General features: G+C 39.9%; 1 protein-coding gene across 3 annotated transcripts in view; it reads left to right on the plus strand.

Moving 5' to 3' along the window:
* Positions 1 to 24,426, plus strand: part of rbms3 (RNA binding motif, single stranded interacting protein) — a 1,299,340-nt gene extending 1,274,914 nt beyond the window's left edge. For 2 of the 3 annotated variants that reach the window (XM_048612311.1, XM_048612319.1), the window contains 3 exons: positions 13,034 to 13,114; positions 16,882 to 17,006; positions 18,305 to 24,426. In XM_048612311.1, coding sequence (XP_048468268.1) covers positions 13,034 to 13,114; positions 16,882 to 17,006; positions 18,305 to 18,311 — 213 coding nt within the window. In that variant the 3' untranslated portion in view covers positions 18,312 to 24,426. Of the gene's footprint in view, positions 1 to 13,033; positions 13,115 to 16,881; positions 17,011 to 18,304 lie in introns of those variants that run through there. The other variant, XM_048612327.1, reaches the window with a different exon arrangement.
* Positions 24,427 to 24,685: the final 259 nt, after the last annotated feature.

Raw genomic sequence — 24,685 nt, forward strand, 5'->3', positions numbered from 1 at the left:
TGCCTCCAGGCATGCTGAGCTTTTCGAGCAATTTCTGTTTTTGTTTCTGATTTACAGCATCAGCAGTTCCTTCAGTTTTTGTTAACTGAAGTATAAGATGTATACAGGACTGAGCCGGCTCACTCTTCTTCCAGTCCAGCAATAACCATGTTCATTCTGCTCCCAGTCCAGCAATGAGCATTCAAACAAAATAAAGAACTGCGGGTGCTGACATCTGAAACAAAAACAGAAATTACTGGTGAAACTCAGCAGGTCCGGCAGCCTCTGTGGGAAGAAAGCACATTTTGAATCCGGTGAACATGTTAATCCTCCTTCCTGTCCAGGAGTGATCATTACTGCTCTTGGTTATGATTTTGACAGAAATCAATACATTTTCAATGTGACATTTGAACACCCCATTATAATGCTACATCTGCTTTTTCCCATTGTGCCAATAGACACATCTGAATTTACTGGGTGGTGTATTTAAACTAGAACATCCATTTAGCAGACATCAAACAGCAATTTGTTAGAAGTTTACACAGGTACTATTTCAGTGTTTTGATCCCAGCTGATGTTATGAGCAGGCAATGCAGATTTCAGACAGTAAGCTGACTTAATTGGTCATAATTTTGTTTGTTCTGGTTTCATCAAAGATTATAGAATCACTACAGTGTGGAAGCAGGCCATTTGGCTCATTGGCCAAACTGACCCTCCAAACAGCATCCCACCCAGAATATCTCCCCTTTAACCCTGCATTTCCCATGGCTAAACCACCCAGCCTGCGTTCCCCTAGAAACCGCAGAGCAATCTAGCATGGCCATTCCACCTAACCTGCATATCTTTGGACTGTGCAAGGAAACCCATGCAGACACAAAGAGAATGTGCAAACTCCACACTGGCATTCGCCCAAGGATGGAATTGAACCTGGATCCCTGGTGCTATAAGGCAGCAATGCTAATCACTGAGCCACCATTGCCACACAGTAGTTGCTCACTGAACCACCACATTGCTGGTGATTTTGTTTTAAATAACAAAACATAAGGTTATTACAAAAAGAAACAACCGTAAAATTGAATAATCCAAACTATTTATTAAAAAAAAATCAAAGATTTTAAACACATTATAAACATAATCCTATTAATCCCCAAAATACTCCTTTATAAATTGAAAAGAAACAATATAACTTTTGTATAGTACCCAAAAAGCTCTCCTGTATAATATTCAATACACCATTCATATAACACTTGCACTTTTAAACTGGAACAGCAACAGTTTGTTCCTGGAGCTACCAGACACCCGAACTTCACTGTACTCAACTTTGGGTAACTAGTTCTCAATTTTCATTCCAGTGTTTCTGGCCTGGGACAACACTAACTCTTCACCCCCAATGTAACCTAATTCACTGTATTTATCATTCCCTTCTCAGAAGCACTGCTGTATACAGCCATCCTGTTCCAATGATTTTAGGGGACTAAAACATTCAAAGTCAAAAGTTAACCTAAAACTCACTCAGTTTCCCTGAAGTTTTAAAAAACCACCTGATTCCAGAACTCTCCAACAAATGTTGGAGGCTCCATTATTTACTGTACTGGGTCACAAACAACTAAATAAAGAAACTCCATTCGTGCACAAAACCCATGCACTCTACAGTCAAGCTTCTAAAAACTGCTTTAAAAGAAATTGCCATGGATACAGAAATGCTTAGAAATTAATTAACTTAAGGCAGACAGAAAAACCAAGTGGTTACAAGCTCAAAACCATAAATCCAAGCTCACAGCAACCAGCATTAAAGTTATAAAGTATAAATATCACAGTTTACATCTCAACAGTTAGGTATTCTTCTGTAGCAGTATTTTCTGTTTGTTTAATGTCTAAATTGTGCAATGATAGCTGTTTCTGTTGATTTAGTTCAATAGAAAATTGAGAAATATGAAAGAGTGTCAAGGTGAACACTCATTACCAACGTCTTAAACGAACAACAACAATCTTCAATAAAATTTAGTGTTTGACAGAAACTTGAAACAAATACAAAAGGTGCTGGAGATGCCTAAAAGGCTTTGCAGCATCTGTGCAAACAGAAAGACAGTAAATTTTTCAAATTGAAAATGTGAATTTTCACAACTGGAAGCAGTAAACGCAGCAATATTCAACTCAAACATTGGTTCAGTTTCTGTCTCCACAGATGCTGCCAGACATGCTGAGTATATTGAACAACAATTTTCAAGATGTTACATGGAAAAACAGCATCACAGAGAGAAAAAAAAACCTTCAAAAAGGACTGCATGGTTCCAAAATAAATCCTTACTGTTTTCATGTGTGTTACAGCTTTAAGTCACCCAATCTCATTGTGAGTTTCCTTGAACACTTTTCATTTCATTCTCTCAAAGAGGTTATCTGTATGGAGGTCTAGTGCAATTTTATACAGTAGTCCATCAAAGACAGGAACACAATCTTTCCATTACATCCTTCCGGTTGGTAATACTGCTTCCCAAAACTCCTCCAGCCTGATCCTCTCGGTGGTTGCAGAACCTCCCTGCTCCTAAAACCTCTGAGTTATGACCTTTCACCCCTCCCTGAGCCAAACTCTTGCTGCTTCCTGCAAATGAAACATACTGGTCCTCCACTTAGAAGAGCACAAGACCAGTCAGAGCAGGACTTCTCCTTGACCAGATTCACTGTGTTCTCTTTCTGGCATTTCCTCCAGGAATGATGATATTCACTCTGTGTCTCCTCCAGGGTTCAGGACACGGACAGACATTACTCACCCAGCGCTGCTGCTCTAGCCACAGGCACTGGGCCCCTAACTGGAACACTGCGGGCCCTTGACAGCCCTGAACTGTGGTTATTGGTACCTGATGTACCTGCCACCCAGGCCCTGCCAGGGATGACCATACTCACTTTGCTCCTCGTCCAGCAATGACCATGTTCACAAGTTCTCATGGTCATTCCCAGACTAAGAACAGAATGAACATGGTCATCGCTGGACTCATCATTGATGGCCCATTGTAGACAAGAATGACTCTCTTCCACTTTCAGGGTGAGTCCGTGGGTGGCTGTACAGACCATTACTGCTACCGCACGCTCTGTTATGCTTGGTGATGGCGGGAAGGGGTGGGTAGGGTGTTGGTGTGGCAACGCGCTCCTTTCACTGTTTTTTCCTTGTTTCCACTTTTTCCTGACGGCAAGTCTGAAGCTGTTCGATGCTTTCCTAGATGCTCCTCTCCCACTCTTGACAGTCTTGGGCCAGTGACTCCCAGGTTTTAGTGGGAATGCCGCACTTCGCCAGGAAGGCTTTGAAGGTATCACCGAAGCACTTCCTCTGTCCTCCTGAGACTTGCCTGCCATTTCGAAGCTCGGGGAGTCTCGTGTCAGGACGAGGTGCCCAGCCATTGTAGCCGATCAAGGATGTTCAGTGCCTCGATGCTGGCCTGGTCGAGAACGCTAGTGTTGGTGCGTCTTTCTTCCCAGCAGATTTGCAGGATCTTGCTGGACTGGAAGCAGAGTGAACATTGTTATTCCTGGACGTCCTGCGAAGGAGGTAGTTTAAGCACAGCGATTATTTTCTAGAAAACTGCCATGAGTTACTGCACTACACTAACATATCAGTTAATTGCTGGAGAAACTGAAAAGACCTGGCAGTATCTGTGGAGAGAGATAAAGAGTTAAGATTTCAAGTCCAATATGATGTTTCTTCAGAACGGAAGGGGATTGGACAATATTGGTGTTTATGCTGCTGACAAAGTGGGAGGAGGATGAGATGGTGAGGTGCACAGACCAAAGGCAAAGGGAGTGCTCAAGGCAGTAGAAGAAAAATATGGATGAGAATTGATAGTATTAGTAGATGTTAATAGCAGAATGCCCTGCTGAGTTTCTCCAATACTTTTTCCTTTTACTACACATTTTACTTTGAGGTTAATAATGAAGCAAAGCATAGCCAATGATTTCAAAATTCAAGCAACTTCAGATGATTGCAGCTTTCGTCACAATTGCATTTTTGTGAGTTCATTAATCATTATCATGTTAACCCCAATAGTGATCATTACTAAAGTTCAATTTAATAGGAAAGTTGGTGAGTTGTTCTTCAAACTGGTGAATTGTTAGGTTGTAGTTGTAATGGTTTCTCCTGAGTTGATTGTGGATTAATTGCTGCACCAAACACAGTGGCTTGTGACCTCCTAACAGTTATCCCCTCACAAGGCAAGGCAACAAAATGGCTTCTGGGTGAACAAAGCAGCAGACCTCTGCAGATGTCAAGGTTCCTCTGTTTTTGACTCTCCAGAACAGAGAGAAGGGACCTGCACAGGCACAACAAGCTAACGCATCTTCACAGTCCTGAAATAGGTGCACGTGTGGAGAAGGACTAATATGCTTCGCAACTTATCAATCTGCACTTTTTCAGGAAAATTTTGATCTTGGAACTGTCAATTAAATAGAACCCCCACTCCCAGAAACTTGCCTCCTTCACCAGCACTGTAAATCAGACCAGCCTGAGAAACACAGAGTCATAGCGTCCTACAGCATGGAAACAGACCCTTCAGCACAACTCATCCATACCGGCCAGGTTTCCTAAATGAACTAATCCCATTTCCCTTTGTTTGGCCCATATCCCTCTAAACCTTTCCTCTCCATGTACCTGTCCAAATGTCTTTTAAATGTTTTAATTGTACTGACCTGTTCACTTCCTTTGGCAGCTCAATCAGTATACGCACCTCCCTCTTTTACAGACAAAATTCTATTCTATTGATGCCCTCAACTTGAGATTTTGACCTGGTCATGATGTCTGTCGATCTCTGTCACACACCCAACGCCGTCACTGCACCAGCTTCTGCCTCACCCGCCACCATGCCCACCTCCTACCAACAGTCTCTCTTGTTGACCCTCTCGCTGCCTCATTCTGATCTTTCACCTCTCAAGTGAGCCTCACCCACCAGCTCACTCAGTGCCAACTTTGAGCAATGTGAGCTGGGCAATGAGTAGGGCAGCTAGGGCTGCAGAGGACTTGGGTGAGGAGCAGGAAGCTTCAGGTGAAGTGAAGAAGCGGTGAGGAGCAGGAGGCTGCGGCAATAGATGTTGAAGGGACAGGGACTGTAGCAGCAGCGACTTCCTGTTGCAGTGAGGTGGTGGGAGATTGAGTGTAACCGAAAGGGTGGACTGCAGCTCTTTCCAACTGACAACTCATCTTGTCAGCCTGAAAATGGAACACCAGTTCTGACCAATACCACCATTTCCATGTCATTTCCAAGTCTTACTCGTCTTTTACATGTAGTTTTTCAAGTTTTATTCTCCAGACCTTCACTATACAACACTATGAAACTCTGTATTAATGGTTTGATGTTCTCTCATTTTATAAAGCAAGCTCTGGGATGCTAGATGTGATAGATTAATGTTCCCAAATTTAGGGAGGCCCATGTTCCGCCAAATATTAGGCCACTGTCTGAACTATTGAAGATCAGTCTTCTGCTGTCATAGCAGCCTTGGGTTACGTAAGTGGGAAGGCAAGCAAGCAGGGGGGCAGTTGCTTGGGAGGTGAGCTACATGGGAGGGTTGATTGGACTGGGAAGTCACATGAGCCAAAATAAGCAGTGGGAACAGATGGTGAGGAGATGATAAGAATGATATTGGGAGCTGTTCAGAACGCATCAGATTTCTTTGAATATGGGGGTCAGGAGGAACATTTGTGTTCTTCCAGTTCTCCTGAGTACAGCAAAGATAGCAACAAGTCAGTGCTGCAGTGAGGACCTCAGACACACAGCAATCCCTTATTTCCAAATTGAAAGGCCTAACGTCTGTTTTGGAGATAGATGTTTGCAATTTGGCAATGTGGGCTCATCTGGCATGTGTGTTCTGTCCACATTATTAGATGTTTGCTAAGCTATTTAGCGCCCAAAATATAGGTACTACAAGGACAAATTTCAAGGCCATTTTTCATCCTTGGGATTTGCTGAATTACCTGATCTCAACAGGCCATGGGATCACACCATTGGGCTTAGCATCCCTGAACTAAGGAGTTAAGTCAAAATATGTTCCTTATCGTAATGGATGGCTAGGGATCCTGCCAGAAATGTGTGATCAAATGTAAAACTTGGAAGGGATTAGCTTAGCTGCAGTGGCTTGCATCGTTGAGTAGTTTGCTCATTCTAAATGAGTACATGAAGAATGACCACAGCAGTGGAGGACTGGTGAACGCTGCAGTGAGCAGAAATAGACTCCAGTGTAAGCAGCTGCTTTTACGTGTGAACAGGGAAAAGGAAACGAGAGAAAAAAGTATGAATCAGAAATAAATACAGAAGACCAAACAAACAGGAGAAAGGAGCTTTAAGTTGTTTTGTATTTGAACTTTGCAGCGAATGATCTCGTAATTGTAAATGATTTTGTGAATCACAGCTCTCGTGAAGGTCAACTTAAAGTTGAACTACAAGTCTCAGGACAATTTGCAGCTCAATGATGAAATAAGTACCTTATAACTCAGAGCCATCTTGCTTGCTAATATGTTTTGCGAGTTTCATTTAACCTGGCGTCGTACATTAACTCACTGAACAATTACCACTGGATTCTATTCTGTACATTGTGTCATAGACCTTAAAAGAAATTACCTTATTATGCAAGTAAATTATGGATATTTGGCAGATGCGAGGTTCCTGTTTAAATTTAGATTCTTACTTTCTGCTTTGGGAGCAGGGATTTGAAATGTATGAAGACTTGGTCAGTGCGCCTGCAGAGCAACCACAAAGAGAGAATGCATATGACACTATTGTGAGCATTCAAGTTTTACAGAGTCGGGCTGCCCTGTCTTTGCCGTCCATTCTCAGTCCACGTCTTTCTCCTGGATGATTCTCATTGTTGAAATTGTTTTTTTGCATCTGACAAAAGTGACAGCTAAACAAATAAAAGGATACCTTTTTCATTTGCCGTTTCTTACGATGGGTGGCGTCCAAGATGTCAAGGGATATCTGGAGGCAGTGTTTACTCTGTAAAGTGCTTCTGTTATTTGGATTTCAAAACATTTGTATAAAGGAGAGATTATATGTTATAACATTGTTGAAATTCTGAAGAGATCTGCATTTTTGAGTTCCCAACATGCCACACTGTAGTTTAGTTGACGTTAGTCATTGGTAATCTTCCTTGGCTCCAGCCCAGCTTATATCCTTTCCCATTCTAATTGTCAACACCGAGCTATGTTTGCCATGTATAATTGTGATATGATTGGCAAGTAGTGAATTTTCCATTTTCAAATGCCTTTTAAGCAGTTGAAAGGATGTTGATCTTCGTTGGTCTTTGCTCTGATTGAACTAAGGTCAGCTATGTGTTCCTGAAAAAATATGAAATACAAGATAGTAGCATCCTAAAAGCTGAACAATATGATTTGATGTAAAATTTCTTCATGTAAGATGTCCTATGAGTGTCTTTTTTCTTCATAACTAGAGAAGAATGGTTTACAATGAGCCAATCTTTCATGTATTCATCCCTTCCCTTCATAATTTGCTTTCCTCAGCAGTTTGTAATTGCAATATTGCCGTAATTATACATTTAAAATTCAAATAAGTCACAAGAAAATAAATAATTAATTTGCTAACAAGCTGTGGAAATAATCAGAGTTTGGATCTTGCTGAACAATAACTTGGGGAGCAGCCCAGTATGCAATACATTATGCCAGAGAGTTAAGACCAAGGAGGATAAAACTGTGAGACTTCACTTCCAAACCGTGAACTTCAATGGATTGAATTTTCTGAGGAATGTCAATCTTTCACAGGTTGGCACTCAAGACCTTCCATTTTACACAAGCGGGGAGCTCCAGGTTCTGGGAGGGGATTCAGATCTGGGTTGCCTCAGAAATACGAGGTCACACTTCCATTCTGACAGTTCTTTTGTAGCGCAGAATTGTCAAAGGAAGGCAAACGTGTGGGGATGGTTGGCAGGGTGAGGGGTCAGATCAGGTTCAGTACAGCAGGGGGTTGGCGTAGTCAGGCCCAGACTAGCAGGGAAGGTGGGACAGGGGTTCAGGGCATTGACAGATCAGAGTCTGGTGAGAGGCGTAACTGAGGATGTGTGAGGTAAGTATAATGGGGTCAGTTGAATAGTTAGTCAGGAATTAGACTATATATTCAGAAGTCTTCCCAAGGAACTATTTTACTTCATTTCATTGGAAGGTTCTGAAGTTTCCAATTTATATGAGGCCTTTCAGAGGGTTCCAGGCAGTGTAATTGTGGAGCGGAATTTTCAATTTCCTGGGCAATTCCTTTGGAGTCAGCTACCTTGGGAATTCCATGGGGTTCCCATCCGAAATTCTCATCTGCGCTGGAATAAAAGCTGTCTGGCCAGTGGAAAATCCAGCTGATATGTGTAAGTATAGATTGAACTGTCATGTAAAAGCCTGAATCTTTGACTTATTCTCCCCCTTCTAACTTTGCTGTGCATCGAGAGCAAATCTTAGTGAATTTTCCCTGAGATCTTTCATACAATTCCTACCTGATGAGATCCGAATTTCTGCAAAATCTTATTGAATGGAGGCAAGCTGTTTCTTGACAGGCAAGAAAGGAAAACCAGCAGGCAGTTCAGCTGCATCTGCAATTCTACTCGTGGTCAACTGCAAAGGAACTTTGGCAAAGAAATCAGAGAACAGGTGTCCTTTCTGCATTCCCAACTGGGATGTGGTGTGTGTTACAGATGGTACATGTAAAAGGCATAAATTAATCTGCAGAAAGGGGACAAGTATGATGTATAAATAAATTGAAGTAAGTAGTGGCAAAATTAAGATCACCATATATTGGTGAAATGGATAGATACACTGCCAAGTTAAATTTAATGTACAAAAATGTGCAGGGATGCATTTTGATGGGAAGAATGAGGAGAAACAATTTAAACCATATGGGATAATTTTAAAGAGCATCGTTAAACAGTGACCATAGGGATGTACATATGCAAATATTTGAAGGTGTTAAGACAAGTCGACTTGACTTTTCTTAAAAAAAAGCATACACGATCTTTAGCCTTATAAGCAGAGTAAAAAAGCTAGGAAGTTATTGTAAACCTTTATGAATCATTAGGCTTTAGTAGAGTTTAAGAAAGGCCACGATGGAATAAATAACAAGAAACTGATTCCAGGAAGAAATGAAGAAATGTCCTAGAGGACATTGATTAATGGTAATTAGCAAGAGAACTAAGAGAATTTAAGAAGCTTAGTTCTACACAACAAATTGCTTGTGATCTTGGGAGATGGTTGCTCAATAGTAACACCGATAAACTAGTCATCTAGAGACCCAGGCTGATGTCCTTTGGTATGACTTCAAATCCCACCATGGCAGCTGGGGGTATTTAAATTCAGTTAATAAATCTGGAATATTAAGATAATCTCAGTAATAGTGATCAGGAAAACTATTAATCTTTGTTGCGAAAATCCATCCAGCTCACTAATGTCCTTTGATGGATGAAATCTGCCATATTTACCTGGCCTGGCCTACATATGATCCAGATCAACAGCAATCTGGTTGATTCTTAAGTGCCCTCTGAAATGCACCATGACTCATTGGGGTAGTGTGCTGAAAATCAACTCCCACTATTCCTGAGCTTGTCACAAATATGAAGAACTTTAGCCAAGCTGTCCGAAACCCCCCGTCTACCTGACTGATAAAGCCAGGTTAAAAAAAAATGCTCACGAGGTTTATGTCCTTAATAAGAAAGTGACTGTATTACGAGCAAGTTGTCTTTAACTATTGGCAAAATGTAAGTACTTTTTGCTAATTTCTCATTCTGTAACTTAGATTCTACTCCTTTTAAAATCCATCTTCACAAAAAGACAGATACACAAAGACAGACCAAGACATGATATTGAGTTTGATAAGGAAATAAGATCAGGAAATGATCTTTCAGTTTCTTCCAATTTCTTTGGAAATGACACAAGGATTTTTGTGCATCAATACGCAGTCTTTCGGCAACTAGTTGGGAATTTGTCCTGTCACTGTCATTGAACGTGATTTATTCCATCTCTTTGCCCAGTCTCCTTAGTTTAAAGCTGCATCTTCGTTTTTCATTCCATAATCCAAAGTTAAAAAGATAGAGCAAAAAATTCTTATGGTTTTTTTTGGCTAAGGCTGAGTTGCATCATGTGTTTTGGTAGGTTTATTGCTGTGAGGCCTAGTGCGTTTAATTCCCATCTTACTAAACTCATCTATTAATTATGTACCAGTCCCTGTGGTGTCTCTTACATTTGATCTCCACCCCATCTTACCAAGCACCCTTCCCATTCATTGCATATCTGCATTTTACTGGCATCCTCTGCATCCACACCATCTTTAAAATGCCACTGTGCCTGGAGAAGCACTGTTAGTCTGGAGTTGCCCTGAAAAGTTACTGACATTTGCCCCAGACACAGATGACAGAGGGAAATTGGCACCCTGCTTGGCTAATAGGGACCTGGAGGTACACAGGTAGGACTTCCTGTTCCCCAAGGAGCAGCAATGGATGGCGTGACACCAGACCACACCAGCCTAGTCTGAGTTTGCCATTCTGGTTAAAGCAGTCTCAGCCATCTGAGGAACAACCAATAGTATAGGAAGAAGGACAGTGTCCTTACTCACTTAGCCAAGGTAAATGTCACTATCTTCTGTCTGATACCTCACACACTTGACCTTTCCCTAGCTATCCTTTCCCTTCCCATCCCCTCTGCAAAGCCCTTCTCTATGCAATGTGAATCGCATGGACCTTGTATCCAAGTAAAATGTTGATTAGCTATTCTTAAAACCCTAACTCTTACTACTTGGAAGCAGATGGACAGTTTAAAGCACAAGTGTATACAATATAACATTCTCAACGTATTACTGGAGACTCCCCTTCTGCCCACTTATGGCACATAGGGTGCTGGCATTGTTTCTAAACGTAAACACCTTGCACCTTCTTCCCAGTAAAACAGTCTGGGTCCCCTTTAGTCCTAAATAGTCAAACCGTCAGGTCTTTCTGTCAGGCAGACTTCAGAGTGGATCGTATGACCACCTTCATTTCACCTTAAAGACACAGTCCCAAATCATAACAATCTTTTAGAGGTCACAGTGATACAGAACTAATTAGATAATTCTTTCAAGGATCTGACACAGGTGCAGTTGGTTTGAGGGGGGAGGGGAACAGATAGCTGTCTTCTTTGCCATGAGATTTAATGAAATAGTGATCAAGGAGAACTAATTACTGCAAGTTTGGTTGTCCTGGCAGGTTACAGGTGACTCCATGAGATTATGCAATTTTAAAATAGTCTATTTATGTCTCAGATAAATAGCCTGATCAGCATTGATGTTACATTGTAGTGGAAGCACACAAAGGTGAAAAGTTGTTCAAATCCTTTGAAATGCAGGCTTAAAATTACCAACATTGCAGGCTTCATTTTAGCTGTTCTTTAAAGATATAAACTTTATTCAAATAGTGTGATAGCAGATTGAGTACAAGCAAAGAGCAATTACAATAAATGTATGCTGATTAACATATTGTAAAATCATTAATGGACAAGAACAACATTCAATATTAGAGATGTTTTCCTTTGCTATATGTTATAGGATGTGAGTATCTGGGTTTGCCCCCAAGTGTAGGGGTGAGCATTTTAGCTGAACACTAACAAGCCATTCCAACTGGTGAGATAACTTACCCAATCAACTGTCAGTCAGCTCTGAACAAGAGCAAGTATTTAACCCTATCACAGGCCTCAATGTCGGAAAGGGTTATCTCAGCTCCAGGACATCTCTGCAGGGGTTCCTTAGGATAGCGTCCTAGGCCCAACCAACTTAACCTGCTTCATTAATTATCTTCCCTCCATCATAAGGTCACAACTGGGAACATTCATTGATGATTGAAAATGTTCAGCTGGGCTGAAAAGTCGTAACATTTGTGCCACACAAAGGCCAGGCAATGACAAACTCCAACAAGAGAGAATCCAACCATTAATCCTTGATATTCAATGACATTACCATCATCGAATCTCATATTATTGACATTCTGGAGGTTAACGTTAACCAGAAGCGGAACTGGACTAGCCATTTAAATACAGTGGCTACAACAGTAGGTCAGAGGATAGGAGATTCGCAATGAGTAACTCTCCTTCTGACTTCCCAAAGCCTATCCACCATCAACAAGGCATAAGTCAGAATACTCCCCACTTGCCTGGATGGATGCAGCTCCAACAACACTGAAGAAGCTTGACACCATTCAGGATGAAGCAGCCGGCTTGAATGACACCATATCTACAAACATTCATGCCCTCCAACACTAACACTGAGTCGTAGTTGTACATACCATCTACACTGTAAAAATTCACAAAAGCTTCTTAAACAGCACCTTCCAAATACATGTCTACTTCCATCTAGAAGAACCAAGGCAAATTACCCTCCAACCCAAATACCATCCAGACTTGGAAATATATTGCCATTCCTTCACTGTCGCTTGGTCAAAATCCTGAAACTCTCTCCCAATAGCATTCCATCTGTCTACAGCACATGGACTGCAGTGGTTCCAGAAGGCAGCTCATGACTACCTTCTCAAGGGCAACTGGTATGGAGTAATAAATGCTGGTCCAGCCACCAACTCTAATGTTCCATGAGGAAAGAGAAACAAAGATCATTTGATTGAAGAGTGTTTGAGAAAATGAAGAAAACTCATTTGTCCAAGAAACCAGAATTTCCTGAAAAATATAGGGTTAATTTCTTGAGATTCACTTGGTTTCTTTGGGACAATGTGGAATACCAAGGTTGCAAAGATTTACTTGGTTATCTGTCAGATGATGTATGCAACTACAATCATGTGACACATTGCCGTAGACACAGAATTTCCAATAGACGTTTAAAGACTTGCCAAGCCCTTCAGGAAACTGTAGAATAGCTTAGGTCAAATTTGCAGAACAAAATCTACAGTCTGCAATTTGTTCAATTAATTTCATTTTAATGTCGGATTCTGACTAGTCTTTTATCTCCTGATTTAGTATTGACTTCTCACATTGCACTGGGCTTTAAAAATGCACATTGTTACTCTTTGTTCCAAATGCCAAAAGCAGCTGAAGTAATCTTCTTGTATTTTTCAGTATATGACTGCTGCAGCACCTATGCAAGGGACCTACATTCCCCAGTACACTCCTGTGCCTCCAGCAGCTGTCCCTGTTGAAGTAAGTATTTGGATCCTCCTCTGCTGAATGACATTTAACACAATTGTACATGATTATTTATCACAAAATACTTTAGATTCATAACTGTTATTAATATTATTGTAATCCTAAATTGGGCATCAAATCTAATGCAAGTTGATGGGTTGAAAGATTTTCTGTCTGCTGTCTTGAAGGAGCAGATTTGAAATAGGTTTGAGCAGTTTTTTGTGGATGTGAGCCACTCAATCGGTAATCCCACTTGGAAAGGTCAAGGGATGGTTGTTGTGTGGAATGAAAATAGTTACCGATGCAGCAGGGAGTACTCTTTTCAAATTGAGGATTAAATTAAGGCACTTTGTTGGGATAGGACAGAAAAGAACTTACTCTGTATCCACTACTTACTGCAAATGGAAAGCCTTCAGACCCCAGCACTGTTATCTCTGTCTGATTTTCTTAAAAAGTCAAATACAGTGCAGATGTTTCTTCTACTTCATTAAAATATGTTGTGTCCATTTTTTTTAAACTAACTTTTATTCACCTTCTCTTTAATTTGTTCACTATGCCTTGTTTACTCATTCTCTGCCCTCTACTAAAGTCTCTACAATGCAGATAGAAGCCCACCAGGTCTGCACCAACCATTTGGAGACCATCCCATCCAGACGCACTTCCACCCTATCCCCATAACCCTGCTTTTACCATGGCTAATCCACCTAGCCCGCATATCCCTGGACACTATGGGCAATTTAGCACAGCCAGTCTGCCCAACCTGCACATCTTTGGACTGTGGGAGGAAACTGGAGCACCCGTCAGAAGCCCACACAGACCCAGGGAGAACGTGCAAACTCTGCACGGTCACCCAAGGCTGGAATTAAACCCAGGTCCTTGGCGCTGTGAGGCAGCGGTGCTAACCACTGAACCACCCACTGTGCCATTAGTCTCTTCCACCATCACAACTCATTACCTCTTTCTTTCTGTCCCTACGAGCAGTTCTACCCGCTTCCTTGCTTGAACATCAACAATGAAAAATAGTATGTAAAATCCTATCCGAGAGTTTGTGATAAGCCAGTATATAACATTAATAGTGTCATACATATATATTGAATTGAAACATTTATTCAAAATTCCATAACTTTTAAAATATTTTCATGATTGACAGATTATTGTGGTAGGTATGAAAATAACAGAGTATGTTCTGATTGAAGCTTTTCTAATATTATTAACTCCCTTTAGCTCCCCTTCATGAAGTCAATCTGCTTCTACCCCCTCTCTCTTCCACAGTGTCAATTCCATCTAATGCCATTATCTTTGATGCTGTAATTTATCTAACCTCCAACTTCCAAATTCCTTGCATAATTTTGGTTTCACCTAACTACATCACAGTGGTGTCAGTCTGTTTCACTAACCCTGAATTCCATCAATTATATCTCTCTCTGAACAGCAATATATTCGCTCCATCCGGATCACCTGACCCACTCTCTTAAAGGGGCAGCACATCCCAACGACATACGGAACACAACACTTAATGGTCAGCCAGAATTTAAAGTTTTTTGCCCGTCCCCACAGGATACACAGTTGCCTTCCCAACTCCTTCTCTTAAAGGTCTCAGCCCACTGCCACTGTTTTTCCACTACCACCAAGTGGGAGTCACACAATGTGGGCTTTCGGCTTGTGTGCAACAGAGGAAACTGCCTGCAGCAAGAACTGCTCCTTTTTGCTGCCGCCCTGACTGGCCTTGGAAATTCTGCTTTTTGTATCTTTCCTCCAGGGCTCCAACAACAACCCTGTGGCATGGGTCAATGCAGTATCAGTATGGGTGACTGCTCCTGGAGTGCTGCCAGTAATAAAGAGTTGTTGACCTTTGACTGATGACTGTCAGAGATAGGACATCCCCCTGTAAGATGACAAAGAATGATAGCAACCTGCTAATTTCCAGACTGACATTACCTCAGCTCTGATGGTTTTGGAATGGCCATGCCACAGTTACCACTGGCTCTTCATCTGGTAAATGGATCCAAATCTGTGACCATTGAATTCTCCCCAGTTGTTCATTAGTCCCAGAAAAGGAAAGTTGTTTGCATTGATCATTTTCAGAATACTGCTGCACACATTCAGTCATAGCATCATAGAGTCATACAGCACAGAAACAGACCCTTTGATCCAATTTGTCCATGCCGATCAGGTTTCCCAAGTTAAACTGATCCCATTTGCATGCTTTTGGCCCATGTCCCTCTAAACCTTTCCGACTCATTTACCTGTCCAAATGTTTTAAATGTTGTAACTGTACCTGCAGCTACCGTTTCCTCAGGCAGTTCATTCCACATACGAGCCACCATCTGTGTGAAAAAGTTGCCCCCAGGTCTCTTTTAAATCTTTCACCTGTCATCTTAAAAATATGCCCCCTAGTTTTGGACTCCCCCACCCTAGGGAAAAGACCTTTACTATTCACCTTATCTGTGCCCCTCAAAATCTTATAAAGGTCTATAAGGTCACCTCTCAGCCTCCTACCCTCCAGTGAAAGAAGTCCCAGCCTATCCAGCCTCTCCTTATAACTCAAACCCTCCAGTCCTAGCAACATCCTTGTAAATCTTTTCTGAACCCTCTCTAACTTAATAATGTCTTTACTATAGCAGGGCATAAGCCTTGACAATAAGTTTCATTTAGTTTTTTTATCCCATTTGCCTGTTGAGCTACCTTGGTGTTTTTCTTAGTATGTCAGCCTGCTTATAACAGTTCAGTGGTAGTGTTAGTATATCTCGGAGCTAGGAGGCTCAGGTTCAATCCCCACCTACTCCAGAGGTGTGTCATAACCTGTCTGAAGAGATTGATTGACAATATTTAAAACAGTTCCATTTGTATTCAGCTTTGTGATCCTGTTTTTCCTAGAAATTAGTAGAGAGTCCCTTCACTAAAATAAATCATCTGGGACTCATACAGAGAAAACTGGTCTTATGAGTCTGGGCTGTACTTCCTCCCAGGTTTCAGAGGTAAAAGGGATATTGTTCAAGCCACAGTGACATCTATGTTTTATTTAAAACAGTCCTACTTTTGAATTTATTTTCCATTTTTTTCTGAGCTTGCATTGAACAAAATGAAACACAGAATGCTTTGTTATTTGAATCTCACTGCTATCCATTGCTGTCTGGATCAGGAAAGATGTGATTATAATTGGTTGAAAGCAGCGTGAGCAATATTATACTCAATTCTGGCCATATTCCATAAAGAAAATTGATGCATGAGAAAGGGTATAAAGGACAGTAATCAATGTAAATCAGACATTCTGCAGCCAAGATAAAGGAAATAAAATAATATTCTTTCAGAAAATGAAGATTGAGTGACGATACAGTTCTGAATTTTAATATAACTGAAAAGGAATAGAGAAAACTAATGCTGATAAATGTTTTCCATCAGTTAATTTAACCTATTTTTTCACTGTCCAGTTTCTTTTGCAGGATGATGTAATAGTTAGGAGCTTAAACTGATGGAAAATTGATTAAAGATAAGCTAATAATTATAATATCTAGAGACAACAAATTTGGGTGATCGGTATAGCATATGTCAACTAGACATGTTGAGGGAATTTAGACTTTGGAAATGGAAATAAAGTGAGCAATGTAAAAGACTTGCAGATTTTCATTCTCCCAATGTAGTCAAAATGCCCTCCATTCAGCTGCCTGGGGAGATGGGAAAGCTTATTTCCCAAATTGCTGACGTTGCAGGTTGTTACTGTGTCTCATTAGAGTGGTGGTGAGTAGAAGTCTCATGCGATTTTGCTTCCTTCCTAACTTCAGGGTGTTGTTGCTGATACCTCCCCACAGACAGTCGCACCTTCATCACAGGAAGCCAGTGGCCAACAACAGATACCAGTGGAAACAACCAATGATCACGCACCTACCTATTCTTACCAACAAGCTAAGTAAGTGTTCCTTTTAGTCGGTACATCAAGAAAGAAAGTGCCATAGGACAATGAGTCTTTACAGAGTGTCGAGTTGAATAAATAGATGGAGAGGCGATCATGTTGACCTTGTGACTGACCCTGACACATCAATTTCTGAAAAGTCTATAATGACACAATCACATTGCAGGTTTCACTATAAGCTGAATACTCATTCAAAGAATTGGCAGGACTTTTGTACTCCACTCGCATACTTTTTCCAATATAATCGATGCCAAAGTGTCTGAGTTGGATTAATAATCAAGCACGCTCAATTAACAAATCTAAAATGGCTCAATCTACATGGGGATAACTTAGATTTGTGTTGATCCTTTCACAGACTGTCACTGCTGGTCTCTCTACCTTCCACATGTCTTTATTGTTCCCTTCATAATCCAGAAAGACAATCAAAAGGGAGGAAGCTGGTTTTGACTTTTCCTGTCCTCAGATCAGGAACTTAACCCTCATAATTCTTCTGATATGGAATGAAATTACTTCTCAGAAGATCAGTTTTGAAAGTTGCATCATGTGGTGTATTGATCCACCAATTGAATGGTTATGTAGGACAAAATTAGTTCTAGTTTTGGTTGCTGGTTTGTATTGAGTTAATTGAGCCAGTTTAGATAGTGGAGGGAGTACCACAGTCACACTTGGTGATCCTAAATTAGAATAGGAGAGAGGACCTGGCTTGCACTCATACTCGTTGTTCACTGATCCTTTTTGTAGCTTTTAAATCTGGATGCTGGCTGAATACAGAATGCCCCACACCATGCTGCAGTACAGCTGGCCCCTCTGGAACTTTTTCCCGACATCAGTTAGCGTGCTCAGAAAATCTCACCCAGAAATAATTTTATGTGCTTGGATAAGGTATAGTTTGATGGTGGCACGGTGGCTCGGTGGTTAGCACTGCTGCTTCAGAGCACTGGGGACCTGGGTTCGATTCCAGCCTTGGGTGACTGTGTGAAATTTCCATGTTCTCCCTGTATCTGTGTGTGGATTTCCTCTCACAGTCCAAAGATGCACATGTTAGGTGGATTGGCCATGTTAAATTGCCCATGGTGGCCAGGGATTTGCAGGCTAGATGGATTTAGCTATGGTAAAGGCTAGGTGAGGGGGCTGGATCTGGTTGGAATGCTCTTCAGAGGGTCTATACAGACTTGATAGGCCTCTTTCTGCACAGTAGGGGTTCTATGATAAATGCAGTCTTCAGTTAACAGGACTCTATTCTTTGTTGTGCACACGTGTGATATCTGACATTCTTTTCTGCTTTATTTCCACAGACAGTAAACAGGACTGAAAACGGGAATCATGAGCTGAAAATTGCCTTGAACCAGGAAACTTCAGTGAACATGAAGGTGGCTTCCAGTTTGCACAGGCGTCGAATGAATGCTTTTTATTTCGTACCTTACCTGACAAAAAAAAGTGTTTTTATGTGCTGTGCAAATGGTTCAGTGATGTAGTCTGACAGTTTAATTTTGCTATAAAAGCTTATTTTTAAAAGAGAAAGAAAATCCCATAAAGGGATTTGTTTTGACTTTTCATTCAGATGAACAGGTAAAATATAAATGATTTGTATGTTCGGATAGACTTAGAACTGTAAGACTGACAAGTTTGGAAGAGGAAGGAAGCTGCAGTGTTTTAGGAAAGTTTAATGGTCTTCCTCTGATATTAAGCTACTCTTTTTTTCATGTCTTTTATTAATTTGTAGGTTTTTCAGAAACGTTTAGCTAAGATTTATCTTGACTCTTAATTGCCTTAATTTTGAAGACGTCAGGCTCTCAAAGCCAGCTGTCAACATTGCGTTAGAAATTCTAGATTGAAATTATGTGCTTGGACCAAGTGGTTGGTGCAAGAATTTGATAAAAGCTTAACTTTATAGGGAGGTAAAATGCTAATAAGCTGTACAGGTTAAAACAAAAAAAAACAAAAAAAAAATGTTGCTTGTCTTCTTTTGCAGAAGAACATGGTTTTATTGATAAAGAACAAGGACAACTGACAAAATCTAAAAAAATTGCTAAGACTTTTCATGAATTTTGTCTTAAAGCAGTGGAAACTGACAATTTGCAGAAGGCTGAAGCGTTTTGCGATTTGAAACAAAAAGTGACTGCATTGTACAAAATGCAGTTTATCGCTTAAGGCAGATTGTTTTATTTACAAAGCATAATTGCTAGCAGCAGAATTAGTGCTTTATATTTGCAATCTTTTTTATTAGCTTAAAATGTTTTTAGTCTGCTTTGCTTGTCACCTTGCAGATGCAAGCTAAAGAGTAAAAGGTGCGAACTAGTTAGATAGGAGCTTATGGTTAAAAAGAAATCAAAGCAAAAGCAATAGATTGAAGAAATTGTGGACAATTTCTGTAGTCTTTAATTTTCATAGTTGTGGATCAAATGCAGCCTAAGGATGGCCTATTTTATACCAAAGATGAAGTGACACCCTAAAGCAGTCAAGAAGCTAGAGATTTTTTCTGTTGTTTTTTAAATCTTTATTTGACCTACATGGCCGGACCAGTTCTTACTTTACTTTCTTTAAACTTTTCTTCCACTGGTTACTCTCTAATAACTCATACACAGTCAGAATGTTTATCTAAAAATATTGGTGGTGCACTGGTAATAGGGGAAAATTCCATGTACATCAAAAGAAGGATTAATTCTGTAAAGTATCAATTTTTTTCTGTCCTAACTTTTGACCTTAATGTGTATTTGTAAATGTGCATTATTTGTTCTCTTCGCAAAGTTATTACTTTTTATGTCTTCCTTCATACTTTATGCATCTGGATAGCCCATTTATCTACCTCAGTCTATGCCATCTCCTAATGTGCTGAGCAGCTGTTATCCAGCATTTTGCAAAACTTCAGCTTTTTTCTTCCTTTTTTTTAATGTGCCCAGCGTTTCTTGTGTGCAGATTGCCTCCACAGGACATTGATGAGATGTACAGGTACATATCAGGACATTAGCAGCCTTGAAGTAGTTGCTACATGCCCAGGCTTAGAAATTGATCTGTTAATTGATCCTATATACACAATGGTAGCAGGTAGGACAGCCACTGCCCCAGTGACAAGCCACTTTTATACTCTACTAAAGTCAAAACCTGATATTGAAATATGCTTTCTTTGTATGTCAAAGGAATGACTTTGTGCTGGAGCTATATTGATAGTATGTGTACTGTCAAATCAAGCAGATCATCGACTCAATTTTAGAGTCCAGACAAGAAGTGACACCATTTTAGTGGTGGAAAAAAAAGTATCTCTGTATCTTTGATATTTGTGTTGTAGCTCAACATAAATATATTGTGCAAAATACAGAGTTGTGTTTCCCATTCTGAAAGGTAACTATTGCTACTGCAACATGCCGCTGCTGTCATTTAGTAATACGATCGATAGTCCATTCATTTCATGGCTTTGTTCCCAATGGGATGTTATGGTAAAGAAGTAAAGGAGCAATATTGGGTAAAGGCTGGTTATGATTATTAACATTCTGAATGTGAGAAACTATATAGAAACAACTCTTTCCCTTCTGATTTAGAGAAATGAAAGATATTGCTGACAATCAGGGATTACGAGGAGGAGAAAATCAGGAGGGCAAGGGTTGAGTTAGGCGTAAGCAATTAATGTACTTGAAACGGGGTTTAGGATATATCAGCCAATGAACATAACCAAAAGAAAAATGTCCTGTCGTGACCAACGAGCAATTCACCTCTTTAAAAACACAATGTTTGTGCCAGCACTCACAGTGGGTCTGGAATATTATTCATGGGACTGTATCTTTTTGTGTCAGTCTATCCAAGATGGATTTCAATCATATTTCTAATTCAATCTGTACAATTTGAGCTATACCTTAGACTCACCCAGAGAGTATTTTATCAGAAAGGTCAATTGAAAAAGTCTTACTTTTTACAGCTTGTTTAATTGTGCCCCTTCTTCTTCTCGTATGTTACAAGCCGCCTGTTTAATTAAATTAATATTTTTCCAAATTCTTGTAAGATAAATGAGATATTTGGAAAGTAAATATTAAGTACGTTTATTTTAATAATTCCCAAATATTTAATCAGTAGAAGTAAGACTATGGGGATTAAATTGGATCTTGTTTTACCCATTATTTTCAGCGAGGTTCAATACTGCAAGGTTACATCAAGCACTGATGATTTTGGGTAGCATTAAGGCTTTTGTGTGACCACCTTAAACTGGCATTAGGTCACTTGCGTATTATAAGATGCCAAAAGCCTGATTAAAGAACTCTGTCTTCAAAATTGGTCAGATACCAAGCAGAGCATCATCCAGCATACTGTGCTCAGTTTTTATTATTTCACTTTTGGCCTAACCAATGATCCTTAAAGGGAATTGATGGCAGCAGTGAATCCACAGTATTTCTATGGGCTGCAACCATCCTACAGTAACATCCCTCTAGTTCGGCAACCCTTTCCGCATACCAGGATCTACCTGTAAGCCACTATTGCTGGCTCTATTGAATTATCTCATGAGCCCTACGGGCTCCCACCACTCACTGTAAATATTTAGAAGAGGCCTGAGGTACAATATTGAATGAGCCTTGGGCCTTTGGCCCCTGGCTCACATTGAGGACATGCTAACCACGTCAGGCCTAAATGAATTTCTCCTCTTATCTTGAAACAAATTAACGTTTAGTGTCTCAAGGATTTGTAATTTTGTTCACATGGAAATCATGTAGAATTCTTGCAGATGTAAGAGTGCATTTCAAATTTTCACAAGAGGAATTAGATTCTTCCTTCTCCCATTTTCTGATATACTAACCATGAAGACTGAGCTTACTGGAACCCAATGCTGCATCACTGAAATATACAGAACCAAATTACATACTGGCTCAGAATAGTATATTTTACAATTCTTGTGGACTTCTAAACAAATGTTGTTTTGCAGATGAAAGATTAGAAGTTGAGCCTTTGGGAGTCGGTCCTTTTTTTTCTATGATTAACCAGTGGCCTATCATATTATCATTAATTAAATGGACAAGCATAGAGTTGTAACCCAATGAAGATGGAATGAGTGCAATATACGATTGATCTAATTTTAAAATCCCTTTACTGAGTTATTCTGAGGATCGCAATAATATGATGTTTCCTTCTTTAAAAAAGTACATATTTAGCTCAAGGAAATAAGTTAGAATTCATCTCTTTTGGATAGTGAGTCTTGGCAATCTACTTTCCAATCGCTTTAACTATGGGTCCATAATTGTTGTGGTTCTACCAAGCTTAATTGTCTCAAAGTGTGCATTTCTGGGTTGAGGGGTCACCTTTTTGATATTGAGATTTAAGATACTTAATATATGCATTACTTCTGTTCAACTGACAATACCTGTGAAGCAAGGCCAATGTTTGAGGTATAGTTCTGTGGGTGGCCTGTTTAGACGGGTCTGTACTGTGTTTATTGATGCAGGATTTGCAATTCCCTTCAACAAAATTACATTGGCGTTTGGTGAACCAGAGTGGTACTTTTGTTTGAATTTCCAAATATGGACGTGTGATATATCAGTGCTGCTAACCAATCATGAAATTTTATTTTAAAGTGTGTGCGTATATGTGTGTATGCGAGAGAGACACTATTGCCTTTCTGAGGCACTTCAAAGCACTTATCCCTGAATTTGTATCTAATTAGTATAGAGATATTTGTATTGTTATTCGTATCCTTGTTTTTCATCAATGTAAAGAGAATACAATCACAAAGAGGAATGCTGATAAGAAACTATATTGCTTTAAACAATTTGCACACAAGACATGCACATCAAATTAGCTTTAATTTTTTTGTTTGCTCTGGCAATTCCTATTCAGTGTTATCATGGGGTCATTTTCTGCTAACAAACCTCCAGTTGCAGTGTCAATGTTACATCCACAGAAAGCTATAAGTAGCAAAATACTAACACTTCTGAAGGGAAACTCCCATCCAAGTTGCCTTTTAGTTAATAACCGAAGTGCCCAGTGATGGTTAGTTTTCAAACCACAGAGAACAATGTTTGACTGATACAACTGTTGCCTCGGGTTTGGGCTTGACCTTTGGCTCGCAAAACCTTAAGCCAGACTTCTGTGATTCTGCCCAGGCTCAGGGTTAGTCCTTTGAAGCATTTTAAAATTGACTTGGCATGTTTGACAGAACTGAGTGACTCGCAAGAAGGCTCGTGTTTCTTTAAAAAAGAATGTGGTAAATAACTGGAATGTGAAAAATTCACTTCCTATTGTGGGTGTAATATCAACACTGAGTGTCATGCTGTGGCATCAGATTACTGGAGAAGGTCCCAGTTTGAAATCCTTCAGGAGGGTACATTGACATACCAGTTGATAACCAAGCAACATTATTATGTGCAGATATTGAGATTGCTCTGTGTATCAATTCAGATCTATGCTGCTTTGTTCAGACACAAAGGTTTTCATCATTTATAACCTCACAGAATAAATGTTTTTCTGTCTTTTATTGAATTTTGTCAGACACAAATCAATCCAAAATACACATTTAACCTTCCGAGTTCAAAGAATCTATTTTTTTTAAAAATGATGGCATTTCTGCATAACAGTTTCAACAAAATCTGGCGCGTGTCTTCAATTTAAATTCAGAGTGGCATATCTCTATTTCGAATGTAGTAAATGGATGGCATTATTTAACTCCAATACAAATGATGAGTCATTGTTTGGTTATTCATTGTCAAATATTGTGGGAATTTCTCAATTACCTATTAATTAAAGAGAAACCAATGCATATTATGTGTTCTTTCCAAAAGGGTCTTGACACTGATGAAATAGAAAATATTGTCCCAAATCGAATTATGAATAAATCAAAAAATAGTTTGAAAGTAAAATAAAATGTCTGTCGGCTCCACCAATTAATAGGAAAAAAAGTGTTTCCTGCACAGGCAAGCTACAGTGATGCCTCACTTCAGAGCTGCCATCCCACGATCCATGGACATGAAGCCAAACAAAACAGAAAAAATATTACCGACATCCAGCTAGTGTGTGTTTTTTTTTGTTGCTCCTTATCATGTAGGAAAAGCTACAGAACTTGGAGGGTTAAAATCCTTCTGTCTGATACTTTTTTTTTGTCATTTGTTACAAACCTGCACAGGGAAACTCTGTAACCTGGTCCTAGACCAGGGTTGTTTCACTAGTCATTAAATTATGAAACTTTTTTTTTAATTTATGAAGACCTTATTTTGTACAGTTCTCTTCATTAAAAGAAACTCATAGAGATGTCTATAAGATCAAGAAAGTTAATTTTTTAAATTTGTGTTTCAGTTGTGCCACAGAAATGCGAGGCATCACTTTGCCTGGCAGATCTTTCATTATCTGTTTGCTCCTGGAAATTTATGTAGATCAGTGGATGTTAGGTTTAAAATTCTGTTTTCTTTGAAGAAGCTTTCAATAAAAAAGAAATCTTAAAAAAAAACCCTGTTTCTATGTGCACTTTTGTTGTTGTGCTTTGGTTAAATATTTCAGTTTGTGATGTCAGAGGGTCAGTACTGAGGGAATGCTGCACTGTCGGAGGGTCAGTACTGAGGCAGCAATGCACTGTCGGAGGGTCAGTACTGAGGCAGCAATGCACTGTCGGAGGGTCTGTACTAAGGGAGCAATGCACTATCAGAGGGTCTGTACTGAGGGAGTGCCACACTGTCAGAGAGGATCAGTACTAAGGAAGTGCCACACTG

Source organism: Rhincodon typus, chromosome 2 (genome assembly GCF_021869965.1).
Source record: "Rhincodon typus isolate 14 chromosome 2, sRhiTyp1.1, whole genome shotgun sequence".
Lineage (NCBI taxonomy): Eukaryota > Metazoa > Chordata > Chondrichthyes > Orectolobiformes > Rhincodontidae > Rhincodon > Rhincodon typus.